Source organism: Gadus macrocephalus, chromosome 9, assembly GCF_031168955.1.
Source record: "Gadus macrocephalus chromosome 9, ASM3116895v1".
NCBI classification, from domain to species: Eukaryota; Metazoa; Chordata; class Actinopteri; order Gadiformes; family Gadidae; genus Gadus; species Gadus macrocephalus.
Window position 1 is genome coordinate 16,696,667 of NC_082390.1, and position 25,556 is coordinate 16,722,222.

General features: G+C 42.8%; 1 protein-coding gene across 2 annotated transcripts; it reads right to left on the reverse strand.

Annotated features, from left to right (window-relative positions):
• Window positions 1–16,697: 16,697 nt before the first annotated feature.
• On the reverse strand, window positions 16,698–24,914 carry lsm14aa (LSM14A mRNA processing body assembly factor a). Of its 2 annotated transcripts, none has more exons than XM_060061194.1 (9): window positions 24,608–24,914; window positions 23,776–23,936; window positions 23,272–23,431; window positions 22,773–23,120; window positions 22,125–22,307; window positions 20,507–20,681; window positions 20,179–20,217; window positions 19,516–19,762; window positions 16,698–19,318 (listed from the first exon to the last, which is right to left on the reverse strand). In XM_060061194.1, exons 1-9 carry the CDS (start codon window positions 24,726–24,728, stop codon window positions 19,298–19,300), a joined length of 1,455 nt encoding a protein of 484 aa, XP_059917177.1. In that variant the 5' UTR covers window positions 24,729–24,914; the 3' UTR covers window positions 16,698–19,297. The 2 variants fall into 2 exon arrangements, with proteins under 2 accessions (XP_059917177.1, XP_059917176.1); XM_060061193.1 differs by having other exon boundaries at window positions 16,698–19,321.
• Window positions 24,915–25,556: the final 642 nt, after the last annotated feature.

Sequence of the window (25,556 nt, forward strand, 5' to 3'; positions counted from 1 at the left end):
GGCCTGGTTCTGACATGAATGTGTGTGTAAAGGTGCGATACTAGCACTTCACCGTGGTTTCAGTGTTGGGGTGACGGCCAAGGGGCTTGGGTTAACTTGGGTTAAATCTGACCATTGGAGTGAGTGGTGATGCCCGTTTGCAGTGGCTTGCGTGAATCCAGGTAGCACTCCTAGCTATTTTGCTGATGATGTGATCCACAGGATTTGGAATGGTCCCAAAATTGGTGAGTTCCAGGCACGTCTCCGATAGTAATCCATGTATCGTTACACTTCCTGTGATGGTGGTAAAGACTATTTACCAGTGCACAGACACACACACACACACGCTTGGTAAAAAAATATCGATTCATCAATGCACTGCAATTCTCGATTCAGATTTTCTTTTAAATAGATTATTTAATTTATTTTCTGTGCATAATAATACCATCCTGGAGGAAATAAAAAAAAAAAATTACTGAAAAAACCCAATCTATTCCCCACAGGCGCCCTCTTCTCAACCCAGTAGCTGGATGCAGTCACCTGGTGGCGAGGACGAGCTCTGGGACCCAGTCCTCAGCCTTGCACGGTTAACCTTTCTTAGAGTAATGACAGAAGGTCACAACATGTAAAAAACATATAAATACGTCATGTATATAAATACGAGACCATAGACTTTTTGTTTTTCTTTATTTTAAAAACAAAATACACGTAACATTAAAACAAGAAAATAAATATAATACTAAACCATCAAAATAGAAAATAGGGAAGAAAAAATAATAACAGACAAAGCTAAACTCAGCTTGCAAGTTAGTGACGGGCATAAATTTATGTTTACAAAAAATAATATTTCAAGTATTACACTGAACACTAAACTGTACAAATACATATCTTATTGGCTGGAGGGTGGTTTGAGATATGCTCGACATGATCCACTGATGAATTATTTCCTTTCCAATTCTCATTTTAGAAAGAAAAGCGGTGTGGGGGGGGGGGGGGGGGGGGTATTACGTATGTTTGCTACTACAGTTTTCCTGGGAAGAATAAAGTATCTATCAATCCATCCATCCATCTTTCTATCCTTCCCAGTAATGTGGTTTACTGGTGATGAAAACGGATGAGCTTTTTGAATTTATGTCCAACAGAGTCCTTATTCAGACTCTCTGTTGCCCGTCTTGCCAGATGGTTCATCCTTATCTTACAATATAAAGAGGATGCCATTTTCACCAGAAGATGTACGTGATTGTCGTCAACAGTGGTTTCGAACATGTGGTTGTGCAGCTGGGGGAACAATGTCTTACCAGCACTGTATTCCAGTACTTGAGTGACAATGGCTGAAGTTATAACATTGCACTGGGGGAGTTTGCCGGAAGTTGTTCTCAAAATTCCCTGAAAGCAGCGCTCCGACTCCCTGCACACAGCAACTATCCCGGCAGATGATTTTGCCAAACCTCCACGATTCTTTAACAGAATGAAGGGATGTACGGTGGCTGAAGTAAGACCGTCCGCGCAAGGCATGCAGGTATGCTTTTCCTTTAGCTTTTGGACCACAAAGTCAGCAATGTAGTTGATTGCAGCATCCTTGTAGTCAGACATAGAATCAACATTTGGGCAGTGCTGGTATTCAAGGTCACATTGCTCCACAGGCTTCAGATCGAACCTGCGCAAGGTGTTCGCCGCGGAAAGTGTGACATCCACGATGGTGGCATTATCACGTAGGATGCAGTTGCCTGTTCTTGTCTTTACTTGGGACAAAAGAAGACGCTTGTAGGCAGCTGTAAACTGTCTTGATGTGGGATTGTTGTTGAATCCACCACATGCTCTCAGACAGGAGAAGAAAAGCTCAAGGTGATCTTGGCTCAGCCTGTAGGTGAGGAGATAACTGCATGGTGCGTTTGGCTGGATGACCACTTCAAGGAAAATATTCCATGCACTTGCGCAACTGGCAATAAAGCCAACTACACAAGTTTTTCTCGGGCCTAAATGCACCAGCCTGCCTTTGCTGTCTTTCAGTTCCAAGAGTGACCTTTGGGCCTTTAGCAGGATTTCCTGTACCCGGTCTTTGTTGGATATCCTCATTGGGGCTTTGGACCCCTTCCCCAAAGGGTTCCTGCTGTTAAGGACATCGAAGGCGGCATAAATGGTTCTCAGGAACTTCACTGTCTCCTCGCACCCGCTGAACTGTGGGAGATGCAACTGTGTGTTACAGTACTCAAGAGCATCTGCTACACTGCTGCTGAACACCTGTGCTGCAAGCTTCACCTTCATCTTCTGTTTCTCCCACCGTACATGAGCCATTTTGAACATCTCTTGAAGTTTATTCAACTCCTCAATGTATTTCCAACGGATTTCACCATTTGGAGTTTGGAGTAAACCTTCGTCAGCCAATGTGTTTCTGAGCAGCTTCAACATATGGTTAACATCCAGAAGCACATGGACCATTTGTGATGGATCAGCAGGATGTGCAAAAGAGGATCTCATGTTATTGACGTCCAATGTTGCTCCCAGGGCTCTCAGCATGGAAAAGTGGCATGATGGTCCATCGCACGTCAAGGAGACTGTACGAACACCGGTGGCATGGAGTCGATGAAGGCATTCACTGATGATGTTGGCACGCTCTTCACCAGTCATTCCGTCAATGAGGAAGTAGGCAACAGGGATTTTCCAGGAGTCGTTGATGGCTACAACCATGAGGACCAAGGCACATTTGGCTGGTGGTAGACTGTCATCAACAGTGCCACAGCCAAGGTCCACATATCCATGGAATCTTCCAGCTGCATGTTCCACGTGCTTTCGAATGGCCACTTCATCCAACATGAGAGTACACAGGGTCTCCTTTCCTTCAACCATTCTGTTCTGCGCATGACATGCAAGAGCAGAAAAGGCAGGCTTTGTAAAACCAGGATCCGCAGAAATGTGGCTGTACCACGTCCGGATGGTGGCGGGATGGGGCAGTACAAGGTCAAAAGCTTTACGCACAAAACTATACGCTTTGGCAGAATAGAAGTGCAGAGTCATTGCAAATGAACGCAACTCCTCCGACGCTATCAATCTTTTACTTTGCACCCTTCTGGAGAGCAAGGTCTTATGGACTCCACTGAAGGAGTTCTCCAGCATCTCTGCACAGCCACTAGAAATGAGCAGTTTCTCTTTGAGAGAAGTGATGACCTGAGTTAGGCAGAAGACTTTTATCTTAAATTTCTTACTCTTCTTCTTCCTGCTCTTCTGCTGCACCAATCTAAGTTTTTTTCTAATAGATCCCATTTTATTTTCTGCCTGTCTTTTGAAAGATATAGGAGATTTCCTCATTGCATAATAATGGTCAGCATGGTGCGATGCTGTGGCTTCAGAATCATTAACCTGTACCTTAACAGCTTCATCCACAATAACTGAAACCTCTGTGGCTTTCGAAACATTAACCTGAGCCTCATCAGCTTCATCAACAACACCTTCGACATCTAAAAAGACTTTGCAGTAATTGTGTTCTCTATTCACATTAATTAGCGCTGCCCTTTCCTTAGATGGTGATCCAGGGTTGCCAAAAAGGGTGGGGATCGCATCTGGCTTGAGACCGCGATTGATGGTGAAGCAGTCCTCTGTGAAATGGCGGGCACAGATTCTGCTAGACGTATTTGGTAACCACTTCTTGCGGTTAATGTTTTTCAACCACTGGCCGAGCCTTTTCTTCTTTTGGAACGGGAGCCTGTGGAGAAATTATGTTTATTACTTTCAAGGGTATTTCAAAGTCATTTTAATAAACAATAGGAAGGAACACTATCGAATAGTAAATATATTATTAGTGCAATCTCAAGTTAACACGCCCAATAATCATCTACTTCTTTTACTTTGAGCTGCATTGTATGTCACGAAAGGTGCTACATAAATAAAATTAAGTATAAGGACAATTCTGCTGCCTGTACCTTTTGTATGTTGCATGTTTTAAAAATACAAATCATTTTATGTATTAATCAAATAGTCAGTGGAACAGAAATAAACAAATTCCATAATATCTGAGTAATAACAAAACAATATAATAAAGTAAAAAAAGTGATGGCATTCTGGTAATCCCAATAGTTTGCAACGGTCATTAGTATAATATTCAATTTAATCTGTAGGATTCTGACTGTCAGTGTGAACATGAAGGTTATCTTTTTGATCTTCAATGATCACACAAATAAAATGTGAGATTTTGTGCAGCATTTGAAATATATCAAAACAATATTGCCTCCTTTTATTTTTAACTTTAATTATAAGTAGAAAATGCATTTCCTGCATAAAATGCGATGAGTGCTGTAGTGCAAGGTAAAAAGAAAAAGTAAATGTTTGGAAACAAATAAAGTGACCGCGGAATGAAAAGCACAAAGCATTGCTAAAAATGCAGAAATGTAAAATGAATGGAACTGAAGAATCGGAAATGTCAAATGTATTGCCCTGCACTGTGAGTGAGTGAGTGAAAAAGACCATGGGTTCAATTTTCGCCGGAATTATACTTTAATGATCAACCGATTCAGAACAATGCGAGTAGTTTCCATAAATGACTCGTTAAACCGGCTTGTATCACCTCCTTAATATTATAAATAAACCATTTAAGTGAATATGCATGCTCATACAACAATATAGAATAGTGTGTATATAACAAATGCAAATCACTTCAATCGAAAGTTAAAAAATGCATTGCTAACCTGATCGTTAAGCCCAACAAATGACTTGGCTCCAAGCTAAAGTGCTGTAATCCATTTGGATGGTACGCCGGTGCGTGCAAGTTGTAAGTCGCAAATCTCCCTGACTCCTCGGAGTCCAGCCTTCTTCCGAGATGCATTTTTGACGTAGTTTCCAGTCTCAAAGCATTTATAGCGTTCCTGTTCATCTTTGTGATTGTGTCATGAAATTGGCTAGTCCTTGGCTGCATCCGAATACTCGTACTTGCATACTATATAGTATGCATTTTGTAGTATGCGAAAAATCTAGCGCGTCCGAATACTCTAGTATGCATTCTGTAGTACGGAAGTCGTTTCCGAATGCATACTACCGCCAAAGTGAACCACACTACGCTATCCCACAATGCAACCGGAGTCTGGTAACAAACGAAGAAGAGATGGCTGACCCGACACCACCAACAGCGGCTTTTTATTTGTGTGTGTGTGTGTGTGTGTGTGTGTGTGTGTGTGTGTGTGTGTGTGTGTGTGTGTGTGTGTGTGTGTGTGTGTGTGTGTGTGTGTGTGTGTGTGTGTGTGTGTGTGTGTGTGTGTTCAATAAAAAAGGTGTTCAATAATAAACAACATAACCTGCCGGTAAGTCGCTCTACGAGATGACCGACGACGACGCCTTCTAGCTGAGATATCCATTTCAAGAGCCATTCGCGTAGAAAGAGACATTTTTTTATTTAATAGCAATGATAACAAGACGGAAAACAGGTAAATTTTGCCGCCATCTGGGGGGAGATACGTCATCTCCAAACATCTGGTGGAGTTTCGGCGGCGTTCGGAGGCGTTCTACGCATGTCTGTAGACCGTACTACACAGTCAAGTGTAGTATGGTCAAGTAGTAGACACTAGACAGAAATAGTATGTACTAGGTATTCGGATGCAGCCCTTGTTTATTTTTAGCTACATTAGCCTCTTTAGCAAACCAGCCCGAAAACAAACTACACAACTTTGCATTGTATTGCATTTGCAAGCACAGCAAGACCATGCAATGTATAAATTGGTGACCGGAGTAAAGTAGCAATGTAATCAATTGTGTAAGAGCATTTACAATTAAAAGGACCAACGTGGTACAAATATAAAGAGAAAAGGAGGCTAATGTGGCTTACAATAATAGCACTTTGAGATCATTGAATTTATATAAAGTGCGTTATAAATAAAATTTATTATTATTATTATTATTAATAACAATAAACATGCAACTCGGAAGGCTGGCGTCCAAGGTTTCAGGAACACACCATGAGGCAGAGCGTACTACTCGTCAACAAAAATGGCTGCGTCCGTAGAGATTTATTTTCTTTGTATTTGTATCACGTCGGTCGTTTTAATGAAGGTTTTAAATGCTTTTACACGTCAGTCTTGCTGTGCGTGCAATACAATGTAAAGTTGTGTTGTTTTCGAGCTGGTTTGCTACAGAGGCTAATGTAGCTAACAATAACAATGACTAGCCAATGAGAAACGGGAAATATACTACGACCAAAAGGAAATGCCGCCAGAAAGCTGGGAGATTTGCGACTTGCACGTAAGATCCAAATGGATTACAGCATGCTTACAGTGTGGTGGAATAAAACTGTTATTTGACGATAAAGTTTACTTTTTATCATAAATTATTAGTTTAGAAATAATCTTTCACATACCTGTAAAGGGACACCTTGCTTTCCGATCGATTCGAGCAGTTGTTAGCAACACAGCCAGTCATTTTCGTATTGATTGATGATGACTATCTTCTCAACTGAGTTAGGTGAAAATGGGAGAATGTCAGCATGATCATCAATTTATAGAGAACAGATTCCCCACTCCGATACCTTACCGTGGTCACTGTCCATGTGCGCAGCGTCGGCTCATCCAAATTGCAAAGGTACCATGGACCTATAAAGAAAAGTTCCGCGTATTTAAACATGGATCCCATTCACTCCTATGAAAACTGCTCCCTTGTACAGCGCAACATCAAGGATATAAAGACTTCCGCATCGTGGGAGCTTAGGTACGCCCTTACTGCATGACGCGCAGTGCACGTTTCATGATGTTCCGGATGTAGAAGTATAGGCAATGATCGCAAGCAGAGGAGTGCGTCCAACAACTGAACCAGTCAAAAAATCGCTCTGCGACTTTTTGTGATAAAAAAGTCACCACAGGGCCTAAAAACCATAAACGTAAGTAAAAGGAAAAACCTTGGACGCCAGAAGTTAACGGAGCCGTGCACTGAGCCCTCTCGGAGACCGGGCCAAAACAACATTTGTTTCACTACGACTCCTTTCAGCTGCCCACCCCTCCTTCTCCTTCTCTTGCGGAAGAAGGCACTGCTGCTGGCGGCCGGTTGATAAATTATACCATAGGGGTTGGTGGGTAATAGGTCCATGGGTTAGGTTGGGTCGTGGCCCCGGTCCCCATCTTCCTCTGCTGGATGGCCTGTGTCAAAATCCAAAATGGAATGGACAAATGACTACAGCAGCCCAAACGATTGTAAATGCTTTGCTTTGTCAAAACGGCTATAATCCCAATATATCCACGATTCATTTCACTAGCAAGACGGGTACCAGATAGTATAAATTAATCTAAATATCTATTATATAATAATTTATGTTCATACAAAATATTAATTTAAATATACATAACAAAAGTAAAGTATTATACATAGCCTAAACTGCCATCTGACATTCTAAATCTCAAACTTTATGCAGATTAATGTTTTTACGTAGAACATATAAATAAAACAGCTTAGTCTAATTGTACCCACATTTGCCTAAAGGTACCTTGAATGAGGATCAGAAGACCAAAGCAAACACACCACATTGTAATGAATTGCTGTTTATTGTATGCTCTTGATAAAAACATTGGTCTACCAAAAACCACAGAGCAGCACATCATGCTGGGTTTCAGGACAGAAAGGTGTTGCTGGCTGGCACCCCACGGAGCAGTGCAGGCATCGGGGTCAGAGTCAGGGCTGTGGCCTGTCGGCGAAACACCTCCGCATGGTAGCATTCAGTTATTGCAACAGAATCTCTCCTTTTTGATCACATTAAACAGAACTACCATGCAGTGTGGTGCCCATTGTACAGCACTGTTAAGATGAGATCTCGAAATGCAAAAAGCACACAATACTTGTACACAATTAAGTAAGTCAGTATTTAATTGTCTCTCTCACGAGAGAAATTTGCTTTGGGCACACAGAGAGCATCTGACACTCACAAAGAATTTACATATACACATGAAACACATGGCATCACCCCCACTCTGAAACCCTTTATAAAAGACATAGCTCTATGCGCACACACACACACACACACACACATACACCAACCCCCCCGCCCCCACACACAGTTCCTCTAATAAGTAGTGTAAAAAAAATAATCCATAAGGATGATTGCACTGCCCACTAGTTATTGCTCTATTGCCCAACCAGTTATTGCACTGTTCGATCAGGGAAAGCTCCCTTTATTAAGTAGCTTAATTGATAGCGGTACTAGGGAGAACTTTAATCTATTTAGCCTACAAAATGGGAGCCAGTATCTTTTGCCCAGAGGCAACAGCTCATACTCCATGTTAAGGACATGGGCTGGGTCTGTGGCTATCTTAAAACCAAGCTGTGTCCTCAAAAATCTCCTTTAAGGAGGATGGAGACTGAGTCCCCATTATTTTCCTTGCCCTCTTAATAAGGTTCTGAAGTTATGCTTTGGCTTTTACGGTCAGGTTACAGAACCATGTTGTGATGCAATAGCGTATTATGGACTCAATGGTAGCTCTGTAAAACAACATAATGTACTTATCCAAACCATGGACCCTTAGTATATGCAAAAAATGTAGCCGCTAACCGATCTTTGAACAAGATTCAAAGATTCATAGTGTGTATTGTCATATGCACAAATGAGACGTTCTCAGGGTAGAAGTGTAAACAGTCCATGCTGGGGGTGGGTGGCGTCCTTGAGTATGGAGGCAGCTCTCCTGTGGACTCTGCGGTGGTAGATGCTCTGCAGAGAGGGCAGTGGGGTTCTGATGATCTTCTCTGCAGTCTTTACCACTCTCTGCAGTCGCCTGCGGTCCAAAGCGGAGGTGCTGCCGTACCAGTCGGTGATACAGCCGGTCAAGATGGTCTCAACAATGCAGCTGTAGAGGTTTCTGAGGATCTCAGGCGACATGCCAAACTTCTTCAGCCTCCTCAGGAAGTACAGCCGCTGTTGGGATTTCTTAACCAGCTGTGTCGTGTTGAGTGTCCAAGTGAGGTTGTCGCTGATGTGGACACCGAGGTATTTGAAGCTGCTCACCCGCTCTACTTCAAGCTCTCCGATGAACAGTGGCCGATGAGGACTCCTTTTCTTCCTCAAGTCCACTATCATCTCCTTGGTCTTGCCGCTTCGTCCTCTGTGGGCCGCTTCGTCCCCGCCCGTGATGCATCCTATCACTGCGGTGTCGTCCGCAAACTTCACAGCTCCACTGTAACTTACAATCCAAAGTAATACCCAGGTATTTTAATCGAGTGACTTGCTTGACTAACTGTCCTTTAATGGACAGGCTTATGATCACCCACACCCCTGGGATCAACGGCCATCTCTTTTGTCCGTCGCATTTAAAATAAGGTTGGTCATTATGGTCATATATTTGAGTAATAATGATACAATAACATACAAACAATGCTGCACCACAACATTCAGACAACAAACAATTAAATAAGCATACAATACAATAATCAAAGGCCTCAGATAGGAGTTCGCCCTGCGTCTCTCTATTAGGTACGCAAGGAGAAGTACCCAGAATAGATAGGAAGTCCCCAAGTGGGAAGTCAGGAAAACCGCCTCTGAAAACATCTCCCGAAAGGGGTTCACTGAACACACAAAGGTCAATACGTAGACGACGCTTAGGAAAAGCAGGTTGGCAAAGCAATACACGGTAAGGAAAACAAAGCCTATATGATTAAAAGGTAGGCTAACATGTATTTTTCCATCACACTTCCCCCTTTGATTATTTGTAATCACAAAGTCATGCAACCCTTAAGGAATAAAAATGATCACTTGATCACAACATATGTTCGCAATCTATTATGTACAACCATGGGCTCCCAGTCCAAATATTTATACCACCATTAACTTGTACGGAAGGTAGTACAAAATCAATTAACATCACCTGAAAAAACGATCACACACCATGGTACCCAATGAGATACATGGTCCAGGGCCGGTGTCCATTCTGAACGATGTCGATTCTGGCCTCATCTCTCCCCAGGCCAGAGACATTATTTTGGGCCTGGTTCTGACATGAATGTGTGTGTAAAGGTGCGATACTAGCACTTCACCCTGGTTTCAGTGTTGGGGTGACGGCCAAGGGGCTTGGGTCAAATCTGACCATTGGAGTGAGTGGTGATGCCCGTTTGCAGTGGCTTGCGTGAATCCAGGTAGCACTCCTAGCTATTTTGCTGATGATGTGATCCACAGGATTTGGAATGGTCCCAAAATTGGCGAGTTCCAGGCACGTCTCCGATAGTAATCCATGTATCGTGGAGTTACACTTCCTGTGATGGTGGTAAAGACTATGTACCAGTGCGCACGCACACACACACACACACACGCACGCACGCGCGCCCAACCCCCCATCCCCTGGGTCTGCCATTTTTTCCACACACACACACACACACACACACACACACACACACACACACACACACACACCTGAAAAAACCCAATCTATTCCCCAGGCGCCCTCTTCTCAACCCAGTAGCTGGATGCAGTCACCTGGTGGCGAGGACGAGCTCTGGGACCCAGTCCTCAGCCTTGCACGGTTAACCTTTCTTAGAGTAATGACAGAAGGTCACAACATGTTAAAAAAAAAAAAAAAAAAAAAAAAAAACATAAATACATGAAACATGTATATAAATACGAGACCATAGACTTTTGGTTTTTCTTTATTTTAAAAAAAAAAATACACCTAACATTAAAACAAGAAAATAAGTATAATACTAAACCATAGACTCCCATCAAAATAGAAAATAGGGAAGAAAAAATAATAGACAAAGCTAAACTCAGCTTGCAAGTTAGTGACGGGCATAAATTTATATCTACAAAAAATAGTATTTCAAGTATTACACTGAACACTAAACTGTACAAATACATATCTTTTTGGCTGGAGGGTGCTTTGAGATATGCTCGACATGATCCACTGATGACAATTATTTCCTTTCCAATTCTCATTTTAGAAAGAAAAGCGGTGTGGGGGGGGGGGGATTACGTATGTTTGCTACTACAGTTTCCCTGGGAAGAATAAAGTATCTATCAATCCATCCATCTTTCTATCCTTCCCAGTAATGTGGTTTACTGGTGATGAAAACGGATGAGCTTTTTGAATTTATGTCCAACAGAGTCCTTATTCAGACTCTCTGTTGCCCGTCTTGCCAGATGGTTCATCCTTATTTTACAATATAAAGAGGATGCCATTTTCACCAGAAGATGTACGTGATTGTCGTCAACAGTGGTTTCGAACATGTGGTTGTGCAGCTGAGGGAACAATGTCTTACCAGCACTGTATTCCAGTACTTGAGGGATAATGGCTGAAGTTATAACATTGCACTGGGGGAGTTTGCCAGAAGTTGTTCTCAAAATTCCCTGAAAGCAGCGCTCCGACTCCCTGCACACAGCAACTATCCCGGCAGATGGTTTGGACAAACCTCCACGATTCTTTAACAGAATGAAGGGATGTACGGTGGCTGAAGTAAGAGCGTCCGCGCAAGGCATGCAGGTATGCTTTTCCTTTAGCTTTTGGACCACAAAGTCAGCAATGTAGTTGATTGCAGCATCCTTGTAGTCAGACATAGAATCAACATTTGGGCAGTGCTGGTATTCAAGGTCACATTGCTCCACAGGCTTCAGATCGAACCTGCGCAAGGTGTTCGCCGCAGAAAGTGTGACATCCACGATGGTGGTATTATCACGTAGGATGCAGTTGCCTGTTCTTGTCTTTACTTGGGACAAAAGAAGACGCTTGTAGGCAGCTGTAAACTGTCTTGATGTGGGATTGTTGTTGAATCCACCACATGCTCTCAGACAGGAGAAGAAAAGCTCAAGGTGATCTTGGCTCAGCCTGTAGGTGAGGAGATAACTGCATGGTGCGTTTGGCTGGATGACCACTTCAAGGAAAATATTCCATGCACTTGCGCAACTGGCAATAAAGCCAACGACACAAGTTTTTCTCGGGCCTAAATACACCAGCCTGCCTTTGCTGTCTTTCAGTTCCAAGAGTGACCTTTGGGCCTTTAGCAGGAATTCCTGTACCCGGTCTTTGTTGGATATCCTCATTGGGGCTTTGGACCCCTTCCCCAAAGGGTTCCTGCTGTTAAGGACATCGAAGGCGGCATAAATGGTTCTCAGGAACTTCACTGTCTCCTCGCACCCGCTGAACTGTGGGAGATGCAACTGTGTGTTACAGTACTCAAGAGCATCTGCTACACTGCTGCTGAACACCTGTGCTGCAAGCTTCACCTTCATCTTCTGTTTCTCCCACCGTACATGAGCCATTTTGAACATCTCTTGAAGTTTATTCAACTCCTCAATGTATTTCCAACGGATTTCACCATTTGGAGTTTGGAGTAAACCTTCGTCAGCCAATGTGTTTCTGAGCAGCTTCAACATATGGTTAACATCCAGAAGCACATGGACCATTTGTGATGGATCAGCAGGATGTGCAAAAGAGGATCTCATGTTATTGACGTCCAATGTTGCTCCCAGGGCTCTCAGCATGGAAAAGTGGCATGATGGTCCATCGCACGTCAAGGAGACTGTACGAACTCCGGTGGCATGGAGTCGATGAAGGCATTCACTGATGATGTTGGCACGCTCTTCACCAGTCATTCCATCAATGAGGAAGTAGGCAACAGGGATTTTCCAGGAGTCGTTGATGGCTACAACCATGAGGACCAAGGCACATTTGGCTGGTGGTAGACTGTCATCAACAGTGCCACAGCCAAGGTCCACATATCCATGGAATCTTCCAGCTGCATGTTCCACGTGCTTTCGAATGGCCACTTCATCCAACATGAGAGTACACAGGGTCTCCTTTCCTTCAACCATTCTGTTCTGCGCATGACATGCAAGAGCAGAAAAGGCAGGCTTTGTAAAACCAGGATCCGCAGAAATGTGGCTGTACCACGTCCGGATGGTGGCGGGATGGGGCAGTACAAGGTCAAAAGCTTTACGCACAAAACTATACGCTTTGGCAGAATATAAGTGCAGAGTCATTGCAAATGAACGCAACTCCTCCGACGCTATCAATCTTTTACTTTGCACCCTTCTGGAGAGCAAGGTCTTATGGACTCCACTGAAGGAGTTCTCCAGCATCTCTGCACAGCCACTAGAAATGAGCAGTTTCTCTTTGAGAGAAGTGATGACCTGAGTTAGGCAGGAAACTTTTATCTTAAATTTCCTACTCTTCTTCTTCCTGCTCTTCTGCTGCACCAATCTAAGTTTTTTTCTAATAGATCCCATTTTATTTTCTGCCTGTCTTTTGAAAGATATAGGAGATTTCCTCATTGCATAATAATGGTCAGCATGGTGCGATGCTGTGGCTTCAGAATCATTAACCTGTACCTTAACAGCTTCATCCACAATAACTGAAACCTCTGTGGCTTTCGAAACATTAACCTGAGCCTCATCAGCTTCATCAACAACACCTTCGACATCTAAAAAGACTTTGCAGTAATTGTGTTCTCTATTCACATTAATTAGCGCTGCCCTTTCCTTAGATGGTGATCCAGGGTTGCCAAAAAGGGTGGGGATCGCATCTGGCTGGAGATTGCGATTGATGGTGAAGCAGTCCTCTGTGAAATGGCGGGCACAGATTCTGCTAGACGTATTTGGTAACCACTTCTTGCGGTTTATGTTTTTCAACCACTGGCCGAGCCTTTTCTTCTTTTGGAGCGGGAAACTGTGGAGTAATTATGTTTATTACCTTCAAGGGTATTTCAAAGTCATTTTAATAAACAATAGGATGGAACACTATCGAATAGTAAATATATTATTAGTGCAATCTCAAGTTAACACGCCCAATAATCATCTACTTCTTTTACTTTGAGCTGCATTGTATGTCACGAAAGGTGCTACATAAATAAAGTTAAGTATAGGGACAATTCTGCTGCCTGTATCTTTTGCATGTTGCATGTTTTAAAAATACAAATCATAAAAATGCATTTCCTGCAGAAAATGCGATGAGTGCTGTAGTGCCAAGTAAAAAGAAAAAGTAAATGTTTGGAAACAAATAAAGTGACCGCTGAATGAAAAGCGCAAAGCATTGCTAAAAATGCAGAAATGTAAAATGAATGGAACTGAAGAATCGGAAATGTCAAATGTATTGCCCTGCACTGTGAGTGAGTGAAAAAGACCATGGGTTCAATTTTCCCCGGAATTTAATGATCAACCGATTCAATGAGTAGTTTTCCATAAATGACTCATTAAACCGGCTTGGATCACCTCCTTAATATTATAAATAAACCATTTAAGTGAATATGTATGCTCATACAACAATATAGAATAGTGTGTATATAACAAATGTGTACATCACTTCAATCGAAAGTTAAAAAAATGCATCGCTAAGCTGATCGTTAAGCCCAACAAATGACTTGGCTCCAAGCTAAAATGCTGTAATCCATTTTGATGGCACGCCGGTGCGTGCAAGTTGTAAGTCGCAAATCTCCCTGACTCCTCGGGAGACCAGCCTTCTTCCGAGATGCATTTTTGACGTAGTTTCCAGTCTCAAAGCATTTATAGCGTTTCTGTTCATCTTTGTGATTGTGTCATGAAATTTGCTAGTCCTTGTTTATTTTTAGCTACATTAGCCTCTTTAGCAAACCAGCCCGAAAACAAACTACACAACTTTGCATTGTATTGCAAGCACAGCAAGACCATGCAATGTATAAATTGGTGACCGGAGTAAAGTAACAATGTAATCAATTGTGTAAGAGCATTTACAATTAAAAGGACCAACGTGGTACAAATATAAAGAAAAAAAGAGGCTAATGTGGCTAACAATAACATCAATAGCACGTTGAGATCATTGAATTCATATAAAGTGCGTTATATATCAAATGTATTATTATTATTATGATTATTCATAACAATAAACAACATGCAACTCGGAAGGCTGGCGTCCGAGGTTTCAGGAACACACCATGAGGCAGAACCTACTCGTCAACAAAAATGGCTGCGCCCGTATAGAGATTTATTTTCTTTGTATTTGTATGACGTTGGTCATTTTAATGAAGGTTTTAAACGCTTTTACACACTTGATTACATTTCTACTTTATGCCGGTCACCAACTAATGCATGTCGGTCTTGCTGTGCGTGCAATACAATGTAAAGTTGTGTTGTTTTCGAGCTAGTTTGCTACAGAGGCTAATGTAGCTAACAATAACAATGACTAGCCAATGAGAAACGGGAAATATACTACGCCCAAAAGGAAATGCAGCCAGAAAGCTGGGAGATTTGCGACTTGCACGTACCAGCGTAAGATCCAAATGGATTACAGCATGCTTACAGTGTGGTGGAATAAAACTGTTATTTGACGATAAAGTTTACTTTTTTATCATAAATTATTAGTTTAGAAATTATCTTTCACATACCTGTAAAGGGACACCTTGTTTTCCGATCGATTCACGCAGTTGTTAGCAACACAGCCAGTCATTTTCGTATTGATTGATGATGACTATCTTCTCAACTGTGTTAGGTGAAAATGGGAGAATGTCAGCATGATCATCAATTTATACAGAACAGATTCCCCACTCCGATACCTTACCGTGGTCACTGTCACCGCTAGGTCCATGTGCGCAGCGTCGGCTCATCCAAATGGCAAAGGTACCATGGACCTATAAAGAAAAGTTCCGCGTATTTAAACATGGATCCCATTCACTCCTATGAAAACTGCTCCCTTGTACAGCGCAACATCAAGGATATAAAGACTTCCGCATCGTGGGAGCTTAGGTACGCCCTTACTGCATGACGCGCAGTGCACGTTTCATGATGTTCCGGATGTAGAAGTATAGGCAATGATCGCAAGCAGAGGAGTGCGTCCAACAACTGAACCAGTCAAAAAATCGCTCTGCGACTTTTAGTGATAAAAAAGTCACCACAGGGCCTAAAAACCATAAACGTAAGTAAAAGGAAAAACCTTGGACGCCAGAAGTTAACGGAGCCGTGCACTGAGCCCTCTCGGAGACCGGGCCAAAACAACATTTGTTTCACTACGACTCCTTTCAGCTGCCCACCCCTCCTTCTCCTGCAATAAAATAAAACCAAACGGCTTATAAAACGCTTGAGGTAGAGTTTTGAAAAGAGAAAACTATCATTTTATTAGTACATAGTGTAAAGATAATTATGAGACTTTGATTGATATCCAGAAAAAAATTGCGGAGACACATTCCTGTTCCCCGCTTATATTGGAGTGAAAGGAGATATCTGCTTCTGGGTCGCTATGAATCGAGGGACCCGTCCACCACAGCCCGCCAAATCAACTGCAATACCAGACTTGGCCACTAACAGTGCTGGATTGCGGAAGAAGGCACTGCTCCTGGCGGCCGGTTGATAAATTATACCATAGGGGTTGGTGGGTAATAGGTCCATGGGTTAGGTTGGGTCGTGGCCCCGGTCCCCATCTCCCTCTGCTGGATGGCCTGTGTCAAAATCCAAAATGGAATGGACAAATGACTACAGCAGCCCAAACGATTGTAAATGCTTTGCTTTGTCAAAACGGCTATAATCCCAATATATCCACGATTCATTTCACTAGCAAGACGGGTACCAGATAGTATAAATTAATCTAAATATCTATTACATAATAATTTATGTTCATACAAAATATTAATTTAAATAACAAAAGTAAAGTATTATACATAGCCTAAACTGCCATCTGACATTCTAAATCTCAAACTTTATGCAGATTAATGTTTTTACGTAGAACATATAAATAAAACAGCTTAGTCTAATTGTACCCACATTTGCCTAAAGGTACCTTGAATGAGGATCAGAAGACCAAAGCAAACACACCACATTGTAATGAATTGCTGTTTATTGTATGCTCTTGATAAAAACATTGGTCTACCAAAAACCACAGAGCAGCACATCATGCTGGGTTTCAGGACAGAAAGGTGTTGCTGGCTGGCACCCCACGGAGCAGTGCAGGCATCGGGGTCAGAGTCAGGGCTGTGGCCTGTCGGAGAAACACCTCTGCATGGTAGCATTCAGTTATTGCAACAGAATCTCTCCTTTTTGATCACGTTAAACAGAACTACCATGCAGTGTGGTGCCCATTGTACAGCACTGTTTGTGTGATTTATTATAAGTCAGGCATTCAACACCCTCTCTCACGCACTCATTCACACACACACACACACACACACACACACACACACACACACACACACACACACACACACACACACACACACACACACACACACACACATCTGTATTTGGCCATGGCATCAACAGTCAATGCTCAAACATTTTCTTTTTCAGTTCTTCTTTTGTCAACAAGCCTAGTGTCGAAAACATTTAGGTTTTGCCCATGTCATTTTTTTGCAAACATTTTCATCCCAACAACACATGAATCGAGAAATAAACATTTAAGGGCCACTTTCTGCCAAGGGTGTGAAATGTGTACTTTCTTGCTGAAATGTGTTGCAGCACTGAAGCAGTTGAAAAGAACCTTCAGCTAGGTAATTCTTGGGACAATTGAGCATTTAGTTAGACCACCGAACAAATTGGCAAGGCGTCTACATCTAATCACAGCAATATGATGTATGGGAAATTATTAAACATGGGTTTTATTGTTGGATCACATAATGACATCATCCAAATTTCCATGTGTAAAACAGGAATTCAATCAGTGTTTACTGCCTTAACAGAGAATAAATAAGTACTTTATAAGCCATCAAGTCATCGTGGCCGAGTAAAAACTGCTTTTCAATTTCTAAGGTTGTTTAATAAATCATACAAAAAATGGTTCATCTTGCTCAGTTCCTATAAGTAAAATCATGAGTTGTTGTATAGCTTTAAGGCAGATCAAGAAAAGCTTTGCACATCTCTGAGTATTAGTTACGTGCTTTAAAGGTAGCTTTGCATGTCAAGTTTACATCTTTCCTGAAAATATAAGTATTTTCCCCTTTCTGGTGCAAAAATGTATGCAGACATCTTCATAATAAAGCAAGAGGAGTAGAATCAAGATGTAGTTACAAAGCGAGTCATTAACAGGGCATAAGCAGTGGGCTTTTCAACCCTATCATTTACTCATAGAGATGCTGTGGTACAACTTAACATTTTTTGAAACAACTAAATTGTTTTATGGTATAATTACTTAACACAATGGGGGGGAATCGAATCATTGTCAACATTTATGCAATCAATCCTTGCAGTGGGGCCAAAGCACTCAATGTTTCCAAAATAAATATCCACATCGCTAGGAAAATGAACTTGCTACATCAATACAGAATAGTCTTGCTTATTTGATATATATATATATTTAGTTCTGTTCATCCCTTTTGTAAACTTCACCACTGTCAACTACCGCACAGTACCATTTTGTCAAGCAAGTGTCCTTTCTAAAAGGAAAAGCAGTTCACTGTGCAGGGTACTAAATCCAGATGCAAACGGGCCTTACTATGTGCACTTTTCGTTTGCTGTTTGATATACAAGGGAATAATGAAATCCCAACAGCTTATACAATTTATTGTGCCTGTAAGACCTCTCCAATTACAAATAATGGTACAAAGAATAAAAACACGCAAATCCCCATTCACAAAGTGCAGTCAGCTTCAACTGGTTTTTATGGCAGGGGAGCCTATTGAGATGATCTGCTCTAGCTTGCCATTTAACACCAAACTATCAAAAGAACAAGCTACTGCATCTCACCCCGGCCGCATGTTTAGCAGCGGGGCTTAGCTGTAGTAATTGACCATTGACACATGGCCCCTTATGGCCTTGAGTCTGGTTGGTTACAAAACAAGAACAAATAGACAGCAGAGAGCCTGTGAAATCGTAAAGGAAGTGCCTTCCAATACCATAATGCGACCAGTAGTGAAGCTCTATCCCGTAGTTGATACCAGAAGTAAATATGAACATGAGCTAAAATAAGGTATATAAACAGTATGGGCAGCATCGTTTGGAGGATCGGGTGAATAAAGAAAACCAGGACTGGAAGTGAGGGTAGTTAATGGGGTACTAACGACAGGTTAAAATATGAAGTGGAGAAAATAAAATAATTCTGAGTTTTAGTTAACTTTGGGAGTGACATTAAAGGGGAATATCTTACTTTAAAATAAAATAAATGGTTTGGAGTACAAGTCTGAACAAAAATACTAACATCCCTCTGAAATATGAGTTACACACAACTTTTCAGTCCCCTGGAAATATTAGCAGAAATTGGGACTTCAGTTTGTTTCCCGATGGACAGGCGTCTGAACTATAAGGAAAGGAAGGCTTCATTCGAGCAGTCTACCCCAGTGCTGGTGACAAATATATAGCTAGTACACAATCTTCATTCTTTTAATCAAGGTTACAAAAAGCAAAAACCATTTTTTTTAATTTTTTTTCTTTCTCTGTGACGAAGTGTGAAGCGCTTTGCACCTCTGCGCGGATCCTTCCTCTCTGGGGCTACGCAGCCACTTTACTGTCCTTCTGGAACAGAAACACACCGGGGGTTACTACCATGCAGAGCCATCGGGCCATCGCTTTAGCAGGCAAGAGCCTGGACCTTTTTTGCCGTTTTATTTAGCGTACTGATAACTTCATTCGCGAGGCTGAATCCAGTTCCGTCCCTCATCAGAGATCAGGACACAACACCTAGTCGAGGAGAACGGCTAACACGTTACCCTGAATTCCGGGAGGTCTCCAAACTCCCGTCCCCCCTGGCTGCCTCTGTAAAGTCCCCTGTATCCTCCTCCGTGGGGAGGTCCGAAAGACCCCCGGCTGGCCGAGCGGCCCCTGCCCCCGCGGAACCCCATGCCGCCGCCGCCGCCGCGGCCCCTGTAGCCCCCGCGGCCGCGGTTCGACCGCATGGGGATGCCGAAGGTCTCTGCGTTCATCCGCCTCTCCTCTGCCCAGGTCTGTCGCCGCTCCCTGCAGGAGAGATGGGATCCAGCGGGGGCTTAGTGATACCACCTGCTACCACCAGCCTGCTATTGGGAAATTGCTAAGCAGTTCGGCCGTCCAGCATGGGCTGATTAGGGATGAAGATCTGTTGACTGCTGCCATAACTAAAGCCCGGCTGATATATTGGCGGGCCGTCATATCGGCCGATAGTAGGCATTTTCCAAACTATCGTATCGGCCGATTTATTAATATATTATTTTTTTATTGTTTTTTTTATTTTGGTTATTGTGTTTTTGTTCAAAGGACTTTGAGTTTCATATCTTAAGTTTGTATTTTTATACATTTTATTTATCAGAACTTTAACAAATTTTGATTTGGACTTTTCTGTTGTGACAATAAAACAATAAAATAGCCACAACCAAAGCTCTAGGATGAAACCGTACCTTGGGAAAACAGAAATGCCCGATTTCTCGTTCGCCTTTCTGTAAAAGTGATAAAGATATATTAGTAGAAACATATTTACAAGTCAATCACTTTAAAAAAAATGTTTTAAATTAATTGTTACATGAACCTGAAGCTTGGCTACCATTTGTCATCCTACAATGCAAATTCACCTGGTAATACCAGTATCATGACAATGTAACGTATTCACCACAAAGTGCCAACGGCTCAACTCCATAAACTATAAAAACAATGTGACGGATCAGAAGATCGATACCAATAACGGAGCCCTAAATATACCGGTGGCTGCATGTCTAGTGTGGTGTGTACCTGGTGTCGTCACAGGAGATGTTGTCGAAGAAAGACTTGGTCTTGTCGTAGTAACAGTTGGGTCCCAGGGGATCCCCCTCTTCCTCGGCAGGACCCTCGGTGGTTTGGGGCTCCAAACCAGAGTCTGGCTTTTCCTCTCCGTTCACCGCCTTTTCCGTCTTGACGACCTTATCGTCTGGGCGACACGACAGCAGCATGAATCACTTCTTAATGGTCAGCGGGAAAAATTAATATCCCGATACATTTTCTCCATTTCACGATATACAATATATATCTACATATTTTGAAATCTCCTTTAAAGGACCCCATGAAATTGCACTTTTACCCTTTACTGTTTTCACTACAATCCCTGCAGACTATATACCATTCTTGGTTAACTTCCCAGGTGGTTTCCATCAAAACATTTTATATTTTCATGTTAGTGATTAATCACATTAATAGGCTTATAAGCATTAAGGCTGAATCATCTAAAAACATTTGACACAAATAACTAATTTAGGCAGTATTTCCTTTATATGTAGGCCATTGCAATGAATTAAACTCAAATATTGTAAACTCATTTTGATAGAATGCGTTCGATAATTTTGAGCCCATTGAATTTATTTAGGAATTGTAGGTGTGCTGCCCTCTACCCCCAGCGCCTTGCCGGGGTCGACAGATAACTCCTCTCCCCAACAAACCACGCAGACACGTCCCAGTTTTCCGAGGCCAACTTATAGCTAGAAAAGTATCATAAGACGACTGAGCACCTTGTATTCCGATTGTGTGTGTGTAACTGTTACGGAGCGTGCAGCTGGTAACCATGGCGACATCAGATCAGGCAAGACGTTACAAGCATTGGTGTGTTTTGCTCCACGTCCTCCTCTCGATATCCAAAAAACTGCCAGATCACTGATCCCTTATTAGTTATTTTAGGAACCAGTAGTTCGTCCGCTTCCATGTTTCAATTGTCGATTGAATTGGTTAGGATACACTATGCTACACTGAGCCGACCGGCGCTGCAAACCGTAAGAAACTTGAAAATGAGTTCCCTCCCTTCCGCACCTAGATGTCGCGTGGGATTGGTTGGTGAATGTGTGACGCGAGTGTTTTCTTTACCCCTCACTCACGTTACTGCGGGACGGAGAGGGAGAAAGCCACCGGAGAATGTTTTGAACACGAAACCAACGCAAGTCTCGCCTGCCGCTTGAAAAAACCCAGAAAATAATAATTTCATGTATCGCACACAGCTATTTCGGAGATGTATCGAATATATTCGATATATCTTGCACAGCCCTATGATCAACCATGCAAAATCAGACCCCTTTGAGAACCACTGTGAGAGTAATTTTTATCTCGGAGATTTGTGTACCCCCCCCATCGAGCTTCTATGGCCTTGGAAGGGCCGGCCTTCTGATCTCAATACGACTTCTGAAAACCATATCCCTTTATGGATTGTGACATGTATATGTATACATTAGAAAAGTATTTGCTATTCATCTGTGCTTATAATAGCATGACAGATTAGGGCTTATGACAGGTTGGTGGGTTACCATTCTGGCATATCGCATCGGTTGACCCCCACCCATCAAATTCTTAGAATCAAATATCTTAAGTGCCTGTGACAGCTGTGTAGTACCTTTCAGCTTGAGCTTGCTCTGGAACTCTCTGTCGATCTCCTCCTTGTTGAATTGGGCATTGGCGCTCTCAAAGTCAAAGTCTTTCTCAAACTTCACCGGCCCGTCCCGGCGCACGTTGAAGCGCCCCCGACCACGGTGACCGCCCCCTCGCCCGCGGCGGTTGGGTGGGGGCCCTGCAGCTGCTGCGCAAGGGCAAAAACATTGTCGTTAAGATGTCAAATTACAATTGATAGCATTATAAAACAATTATATGAATTGGTTGAATCCGCTTCAGTAAGGTCAGTAAGCCACAGCTCCAGGTGCTTAATTTAAAAACTAAACAAAAGTAGAATGGCAATGGTATGATTTTCACTAAATTAAATAGTGAGTACTATCTCCTGCAGTTAAACCTCCTATATGGTTAACCTGTGAAAGGATTTCTGCTCAGGGTAAAAAAAAAAAATAATATATAATAATATTATATATACTATGATAATAGTCACTAGGAAAAGCCCTGCACTGGACTACCACAAGGCCCGAGCATCCTACCGACAGACGCTTGCCTCTTTACCTTTCAAGTGAAACTTTGAGACAGCTTATATCCGATTCCTTTCCGTGGCCGTGATGCATTCATGTTTGAGTAGGTGTACGCCGAGCAGAGGCCTCACCTGACGAGTTAAAGAAAGAGTGGAACGGCCCTGCGGCGGGAGCTCTATCTAGAGCAGCGTTGTGCGCTGCTGAGGCGGGGTGGGGCGCGGGCCAGCCCTGGCTGCTGCGGACTCCCCTGACAGGCTCACCCCGCCTTGGGTCCAGGCGTTCCTGGTGCGGGGCCTTCTGCGTGCCATGGTTGGCCATGGTGGGCGCCGTGCGGCCGTGGGCCGGGCTCCTGAGGGCCAGGCCGGGGGCGGGCAGCACTGTAGTGGAGGAGGAGGAGGTGGGCGCTGAGGAGGTGGTCTGCACGGCCTGCTCTAGCGTGGGGCTCTTCCTCAGGGGGTCCAGATTGGGGCTGCTACGGCCTGGAGGAGAACAAGAACTAAAACATGAGCGGGGGTGCTCAAAACACTGTTCAAATTAAGGGATTTTAGCGCCAATATCGGTTGAGACAGGCGTTGTCTGTGTGGGCAGTCGGCTTCGAGAACACATCACGACAGCCCTACTGATTCTTACCGACGCCAACAGCGCCGAACTGTGGGGAGACCAAGGCGCCGCTGCTGAACTGGTTGTAGGAAGGCGCGGGGGCCCTGTTGAAGAGGCCATAGGAGCCGGCGGACTGGAACGGGGCAGAGGCAGTGGCTGGAGCAGGCGGTGGAGCAGAGCCCAAGGAAGACTACAGAGGGAACCAGAGTTACCTAGCCATCTGAACCTTAACATGTCTTATGACGCCGAGTTATATGAATTTAATTGATTTAAAATGTGCTGCAGGCAAGAGTTACCAAAGAGAAAACATCCCCTCCCTCTTCACATTTCTCTGTTATTGAGAATTGTTCCATTTCTCACACCTAGTTTTGACAGGCAAGATTTATTCCCCAAACCAACCATTGAAAGAATCGTAATTCATACAGAGGCAGACGGATAATATTCTCACAGCGCATTTCACTACCAAATAGCCAACGGGTGGTTTGCCGTTTTAAATCTTACCTACAGCACCTTTGAGGTAATAAGACTACAAACCTGGACGATGGCTGGGTCCTGCGGAGGAGCACTTGACTTGGGGGGCTCACATACTGTGAGGTCCTTGATGTCACTGCCTCTGAAGATGATGTACTCAAAGATCTCATCTCGGGGCGGGATAGGCCTATCGGTGGGACGGTCTTCCGTGCCAAAGGAACGAACTATAGAAAAGGACGAACACCACATTTAGAAACGTTAGGTCATACCAACCACAATAATGTTTAGCCGGATATGGACATACCACCAAGTTATGTCTCGTTAAGTCTTATCATATTCTTAAGATAGGTTAGTAAAAACAACTATGACCAGGGGGTAACTGGTTAACACGTAGTAGAATAGTCTGCTTCGCAGGCAATATAATAGATGGTAAAGGTGGTGGGAATGTGTTTCGAAAGGAGAACAATGTGATCAACTTCAACAATACACCTGTGCTCGGCCAACTCCCCTGCGTGGTGACCATGCCTATGTAGACAAGCTGGCTCGGGTTAGCAATGGTTCATAATCCTAGAAGTATAAAGCTAAATACCGTGGCTTGTAACCCATATATAAACATGCAGGGTAGCAGTTGCATTCTTTTTTTAACCCCTTCAAAAAAGTAGATTGACACATGGATTGTGAACCAACCGTGGCTGTTCGCAAACTACAATACCTGTCACTTCCAACTTATTACTGACGCGAAATTAACCCTATGTGCCCCAGACAGCTTATCCTGCATGTCTGGCACAACAACGGATGCATAGCCGTATTTAGAAAGCCGATTACATATTGGCGGTGTTCAATGCTAGTCGACTAACGTAAGCAGGGAATATCTCAACGTGAGTCCATGAGCTACCTCTCGCCAGTGCGACTGTGGAGTTCTCAGTATCGATGGTGTACAGAATCCCTTCGTAGCGGATCTCGGCCTTCGACACCAGGCTGATTTTGCTGCCAAGATAAGGCGTTCCTCCGCTCATCGTGGCGCTTTATCCGACAGTCTCGCTCAAGAAGAAATTCGACGCCGGTCTCAAACCCCGCAACAAAAATCAAAAAATATTGCTCCAACTTTCTCCAATAGCTGCTTCTCCAAGCCCCGATTTTACCACTCCAACATGGCTACCTCATTTTCCATCAAATCATTCCCAGCGCGGGGGTTAATGGGAAATCATAATATCGCGCGTTTACACTCTCGGTCGGATTATAGAGCTACACATACTAGAAAAGACGGTGATCTGCTCCATATTCTTTTTGCGGGCAAAAACAAATCATACATTTGTCTACGTCGAATGCCACATTTTTGAATATCAGGAATGGAAATGATGTAGCTGTATTATAAGTGTTAATCTAATATAATCATTAAATCATTATTTATCTCTATTTTACCTAATTCCCTTTTTTTCTTACAGTTGCCGTTTCAATACGTTTGTCAATACAATCCGAAATAGGAAATAGGGAAATAGCTAATCTCAAGAAAAAATTAGAGGGTTAGGGTATGACTTGAATGAGTATTATATATATATATAGATAAGTATTTGGCTATGAGCCTATTGAAAAAAAGTATGGGTAATACCTTTATAAATGTTTATTTAAATTATATTATTTTGATATGTAAATATTTGTATTTTTATATTCATATCATATCGTATGTTTCTTTGTATATCGTGTTTGTGCATTATATCGTGTTTTTCCATTTAGCTTGCTGTATATTTTGCCTCTATCTAATCAAATCATTCACACAACGGCCATAACATACACAAAAAGGAACGAATGACTTCCCATTTCGCTAAAAGAATGTGGGTTATTCT

Bases quoted from the DNA above. Each gene is read 5' to 3' on its own strand.
- lsm14aa (XM_060061193.1), bottom strand. From the start codon at position 24,728: ATGAGCGGAGGAACGCCTTATCTTGGCAGCAAAATCAGCCTGGTGTCG. The intron at 22,308-22,772 runs GTGAGGCCTCTG...GCCCTTGCGCAG, and splicing joins CTCTTTCTTTAACTCGTCAG to CAGCTGCAGGGCCCCCACCC. The intron at 20,218-20,506 runs GTACACACCACA...TCACTTTTACAG, and splicing joins ATCTCCTGTGACGACACCAG to AAAGGCGAACGAGAAATCGG.